We start from the raw sequence: 6,000 nt of genomic DNA, 5'->3' as shown, positions 1-6,000 counted from the left end.
GCAACGCTCCTCTTGATGCAACGTAATATGCCATTAGCTTTCTTGGCTACAGTGGCACACTGTTGACTGACGTCCAGCTTCTCATCCACTACAACTCCCAGGTCCTTTTCTGCAGAACTACTACCGAGCCAGTCGGACCCCAGCCTGTAACAATGCTTGGGATTTTTGTGGCCCAACTGCAGGACTCTCCACTTGTCCTGATTGAACCTCATCAGATTTCTTGCGGCCCAGTCTTCCAATTTGTCTAAGTCACTCTGGACCCTGCCCGTACCCTCCAGCCTATCTACCTCACCCCTTAGCTTAGTGTCATCCTCAAACTTGCTGAGGTGCAATCCAACCCCTCATCCAGGTCATTGATAAATATGCTGAACAGAACAGGACCCAGAACTGAACCTTGGGGCACTCCACTAGAAACCAACCGCCATCCCAACATCGAGCCGTTGACCTTCCAGCCAGCTTTCTATCCATCTTACCGTCCATTTATCCAATCCACATTCCTTTAACTTGCCGACAAGAATATTGTGGGAGAACGTATCAACGGCTTTGCTAAAGTCAGGATAAATCACATGCATTGATTTTCCCCTATCCACAGAGCCAGTTATCTCTTCATAGAAACTAATCAGGTTGGTCAGGCATCACTTGCCCTTCATGAATCCAGGATGATTATTCCTGATCACTCTCCCTTCCTCCAGGTGCCTCAAAATGACTTCCTTGAGGAGCCCCTCCATGATTTTTCCAGGGACTGATGTAAGACTGACCAGTCTATAGTTCCCTGCATCATCCTTCTTCCCTTTTTTAAAGATGGGCACTACATTTGCCTTTTTCCAATCATCTGGGATCTCTCCCAATCTCCATGACTTTTCAAAGATAACAGCCAAGGGTTCGTCAATGACATACACCAACTCCCTCACAACCCTCGGATGCATTTGGTCCAGGCCTATCGATTTATGTACATTTAGCTTTTTTCGATAGCTCCTAACCTGTTCTTTCTCCACCAGAGGCTGTTCACCTTCATCCCACAATGCATCACTTATCGCATTAGTCTGGGAGCTGTCTTTGTCCGTGAAGACAGAGGAAAAGAAAGTGTTAAGTACTTCATTTTTCCGTACATCATCTGTCACTGGGTTATTTCCCTCAACCAGGAGCGGCCCCACACCCTCTCTGATCACGTTCTTCTTGGTACCATGCCTGGCGAAACTTTTCTTGCTATCCTTCACATTCCTCGTGAGTCACAATTCCAGTTGCGCTTTCGCCTTCCTGATAACTGCCCTACATTCCCGAGCTATACGTTTATACCCCTCCTTAGACATCTGTCCCAGTTTCCACTTTTTGTAAGGTCCCTTTTTGTGCCTAAGTTTTCCAAGGATTTCCCCAGTAAGCCAGTCTGGTCTCCTGCCATATTTACTTCTCTTGCTGCGCATCAGGACAGTTTCTTTCTGCACCTTCTTTGTGAGCTCCTCCAGCCTCACATTCTAGGGTAGTGACGCAGCCTGGGAGTCATTCCTGTTACTTTCCCAAACCCTTTTCTATTCACTCACCGGGCATGTGGGCCCCACAACTGGCAGCCAGCCCACAGTTGGCCAGGGAAAGGAGGCCCTTCCTGCAACCAGGCATCGGTGTACACCCCATTTGCAAAACCAGGCACTGGACACCCACAGCTGCTCCATCCAGATCACTGGAGAGCCCTTTTGGCCCCCAGGGCTGAACTGCAGGAAATGACTGATGTCAGCAACGACCCCTGAGTGCCAGGGCTCCCACACTCGGGCAGAGCACCACTGCTCGCCTCTCCCAGGAAATGTGCAACCCTCTTGTAAAAGCGCAGCCGCCTCCTCCCCCAGGGCACAGGCCAGGCAGCGTACCCAGCACCGCTTCTGGTGGGGGGGGGCTGGCACCAGGACCAGACTCCCCCTCTGCTGGTGTTCAGCAGGATGTGTTTGGGCCTGGCCAGCAGCTCCTACCCGGAGCTGTGCCACAAGGGGTTCTCTCCTGCTAGGCACAGAGCTGAGTCCTTTCCCACCCCCGGCCCCCCGCACCCAGCCTGGCCAGGGCAGTAGGAGCAGAAGACAGTGGGCAGGGGTGGCTGAGGCTGAGGCTGAGCCCCACCCCAGCCAGAGCCCCCCCCAGGCTCAGGGAAGAGCCTGTGGCAGGGCCTGGGCAGCTCAATGCTAGAAGACGGGGGAAGGAGGCCACATCAGTCCCTGGCAGTCAGCTCCCCGAGAGCACCAGAGCACAAGGAAGATGTTGCCCCCCCCCACTGTAAGTCCCCCTCCGCTCGTCCACCTGCTGCAGCTCCCGTGTCTGCCCCCACCACACGCAGGGCTGCTTCGTACCCTTTTATTCTGCAGCTTTCACAGACATTGGGGGCTTGGGGAAACCTGGGGTTAAATCAGCAAGAAAACCAATCCAGCTGGCCCCAGCCCAAGCAGAACGGGCCACAGTGGCCCAGCAGCAAAGAGGCCTGGCTGCACTCCCCGGTGCTGCAGGAGTGGCCTGTCTCTGGGCAAGTGTGCCCAGCCCCACTGACCCCTGCCCTCAGCAGGTCGAGGGCTGGAGCCCAGGCAGGCCCCAGGAGCTGTAGTGTATGTGGAGGGGGGGCAGGAGGCCGTGAGACCCTCAGCCCCTGGAAGTGTCAGAGACCTGCTACACAGGGCCAGCCCAGCCCCATGGGCCAGAAACCAGGTGTCCTGGCTCCCAGCATCCCATGCTCTCCAAGCAGGGAGGGCAGTGGGTGGCAGACACTGCCCCGCTGGTCCCCCAGTGGCAGGGGAAGGGAGAGGCTGCCTTCAAGAGCCTGTGGGGCTGGGGGACAGAAAAGGTGCCAATCCCCCTTCACCTGCAAGGAGAGAGGTGGGGGGGGGTCACTGCCCCCCCCAGGAGGAGTGAGGCCCGGGAGTGGGACAGGACATGCTGGTGTCCCCAGAAACAAGGCCTGGGGGCAGGAAGCGGGAAGCAGATAGGACATGCTGACTCCCCTGCAGTGCGGGCCATGGGGGGGGGGGGGCACATGACACGCAGCACCCCCACGTGAGGCCCTGCAGGGGGGCACAGGACACACAGCCCCCCAGAGTGAGGCCCATGGGGGGGGCACAGGACACTGCCCCCCAGAGTGAGGCCCATGGGGGGGCACAGGACACTGCCCCCCAGAGTGAGGCCCATGGGGGGGGCACAGGACACGCAGCCCCCCAGAGTGAGGCCCATGGGGGGGGCACAGGACACGCAGCCCCCCAGAGTGAGGCCCATGGGGGGGCACAGGACACACAGCCCCCCCTGCCGTGAGGGCCAGGGAATGAGACCCCCCACTGTTGCTTTGCAGCTACACTGAAGCTCTGCACCCTGGGGGCAGCCCAGGCTGGGGGGACCAAGCCCCCAGAACAGGCTGCAGACAGGGGGCCCTGGTGCAGCTCAGGAGCCCTCTCCCACCCCCCGACCCCCAGGCACAGAGCCCAGGGCCACTGGAGGCCAGGGGCTCCATGCACCAGCCAGGTAGGCAGGTAGGCCACAGCTCAGAGTCCTGGAGGCTCACGGCTCCTCCAGCCACGAGGGCTTCTCCGCGCCTGGCGTCTTCAGCTTGATGTTGAACTGCCGCAGGGTCTGCGCCAACTGCTGCTGGTTGCCGGCGAAGTAGGCAGAGACGGCATTGTGGAAGAGCAGCAGCTGCTTGTGCATGACTTTGATCTGCAGGGAAGGCAAGGGTCACCCACTGGGCCAGCACCCCACTGCCCAGCCCACCCCCAGCCCAGCCCAGCCCACAGGGACATCCACTGATTATACTCCTGCCCTGGCCTGGCCCCCGCCGATGTCTGCCCATTATACCCCCGGCCCAGCCCGGCCTGGCCCCTGCCGATATCTGCCCATTATACCCCCGGCCTGGCCTGGCCCGGCCCGGCCCGGCCCCTGCCGATATCTGCCCATTATACCCCCGGCACGGCCCCTGCCGATATCAGCCAATTATTGGCCCAGCCCGGCCCGGCCCCTGCCGATATCAGCCCATTATACCCCCGGCCTGGCCCGGCCCCTGCCGATATCTGCCCCTTATACCCCCGGCCTGGCCCAGCCCGGCCCCTGCTGATATCTGCCCCTTATACCCCCGGCCTGGCCCAGCCCGGCCCCTGCTGATATCTGCCCATTATACCCCTGGCCTGGCCCCTGCCGATATCTGCCCATTATACCCCCGGCCCGGCCCCTGCTGATATCTGTCCATTATACCCCCAGCCTGGCCCCTGCCGATATCTGCCCATTATACCCCCGGCCCGGCCCCTGCCGATATCTGCCCATTATACCCCCAGCCTGGCCCCTGCCGATATCTGCCCATTATACCCCCGGCCAGGCCCCTGCCGATATCTGCCCATTATACCCCCGGCCCGGCCCGGCCCCCGCCGATATCTGCCCATTATACCCCCAGCCTGGCCCGGCCCAGCCGATATCTGCCCATTATACCCTTGGCCCGGCCCGGCCCGGCCCAACCCAGCCCGTGGGGACATCCACTGATTATACCCCCGGCCTGGCCCAGCCCCTGCTGACATCTGCCCATTAGACCCCTGGCCCGGCCCCTGCCGATATCTGCCCATTATACCCCTGGCCTGGCCCCTGCCAATATCTGCCCATTATACACCCGGCCCAGCCCAGCCCCTGCCGATATCTGCCCATTATACCCCCGGCCCGGCCCAGCCCAGCCCCTGCTGATATCTGTCCATTATACCCCCAGCCTGGCCCCTGCCGATATCTGCCCATTATACCCCTGGCCCGGCCCCTGCCGATATCTGCCCATTATACCCCCGGCCAGGCCCGGCCCCTGCCGATATCTGCCCATTATACCCCCGGCCTGGCCCAGTCCGGCCCGGCCCCTGCCGATATCTGCCCATTATACCCCCGGCCTGGCCCAGCCCGGCCCAGCCCCTGCTGATATCTGCCCATTATACCCCCGGCCTGGCCCATCCCGGCCCGGCCCCTGCTGATATCTGCCCATTATACCCCCGGCCTGGCCCCAGCCAATATCTGCCCATTATACCCCCGGCCCGGCCCGGCCCGGGCCCCGCCGATATCTGCCCATTATACGCCCAGCCTGGCCCCCGCCGATATCTGCCCATTATACCCGCAGCCTGGCCCAGCCCAGCCGATATCTGCCCATTATACCCTTGGCCCGGCCCGGCCCAGCCCAGCCCGCGGGGACATCCACTGATTATATCCCCGGCCTGGCCCAGCCCCCGCTGATATCTGCCCATTATATCCCCGTCCTAGCCTGGCCCCTGCCGGTATCTGCCCATTATACCTCCGGCCTGGCCTGGCCCAGCCCCCGCTGACATCTGCCCATTAGACCCCCGGCCTGGCCTGGCCCAGCCCAGCCCCTGCTGCTATCTGCCCACAATACCCCCGGCCCAGCCTGGCTCCCCGGGGACATCCATCCCTTATACCCCCTTGCCCAGCCCCCGGGGACATCCGTCCCTTATACCCTGAGCCTGGCCACCGGGGAAATCCACCCAGCGTACCTCCAGCCTAGTGCTAAAGAAAACATTAAGAAACTTGGAAAACATCACAAGCACTCAGTGGCAAACGCCACTGATCCCAGTGTGAGAATACAGCTCTAAGAAAGGGGCTGCTGTGCCCCAGTGAGAGCGCCACACACATGCTAACTGCTTTTCTCAAGCATTTGCAGCAGATGTGGGGTATTGCCTTTTTCCCTGAGAAAGATCCCATGTGCTCATTATCAGTGGAGAATTGTGAAGGGGAAGATAGGGCTAAGAGGGGAGCAGAGTGCAGGCTTTCTCCTTTGTGGAACTAAAACAAAATCTCCTCCCGGACTTGGGGCAAAAGCCACAGCAGCTGTGAGATCCTGACCTGGTCTCTCTCTCCATCACCCTGATTCTCACCCTGGGAAAACAAACATTGTCTCAAAGGTATACACACCCCATTGCTCAGAGCAAGGCCGAGTAAGGAGAGGGGTTTAGCACTACACTCTCCGACCCAAAGGGTGGGAAGTAATTTAAAGGTGGTGTACCCTTG

At 60.2% G+C, this 6,000-nt stretch overlaps 1 protein-coding gene across 5 annotated transcripts in view; it reads right to left on the bottom strand.

Annotated features, from left to right (window-relative positions):
• Nucleotides 1-2,302: 2,302 nt before the first annotated feature.
• The window catches only part of ARFIP2 (ARF interacting protein 2), a 53,271-nt gene continuing 49,573 nt past the window's right edge, over nucleotides 2,303-6,000 (bottom strand). For 4 of the 5 annotated variants that reach the window (XM_075010388.1, XM_075010571.1, XM_075010482.1 and 1 more), the window contains one exon: nucleotides 2,303-3,675. In XM_075010388.1, coding sequence (XP_074866489.1) covers nucleotides 3,520-3,675 — 156 coding nt within the window. In that variant the 3' untranslated portion in view covers nucleotides 2,303-3,519. The remainder of the gene's footprint in view (nucleotides 3,676-6,000) is intronic. The other variant, XM_075010658.1, reaches the window with a different exon arrangement.

The sequence above is a fragment of the Carettochelys insculpta genome, chromosome 1 (genome assembly GCF_033958435.1).
Source record: "Carettochelys insculpta isolate YL-2023 chromosome 1, ASM3395843v1, whole genome shotgun sequence".
Classification (NCBI taxonomy): Eukaryota; Metazoa; Chordata; order Testudines; family Carettochelyidae; genus Carettochelys; species Carettochelys insculpta.
This window is presented reverse-complemented; position numbering and strand designations above follow the sequence as displayed.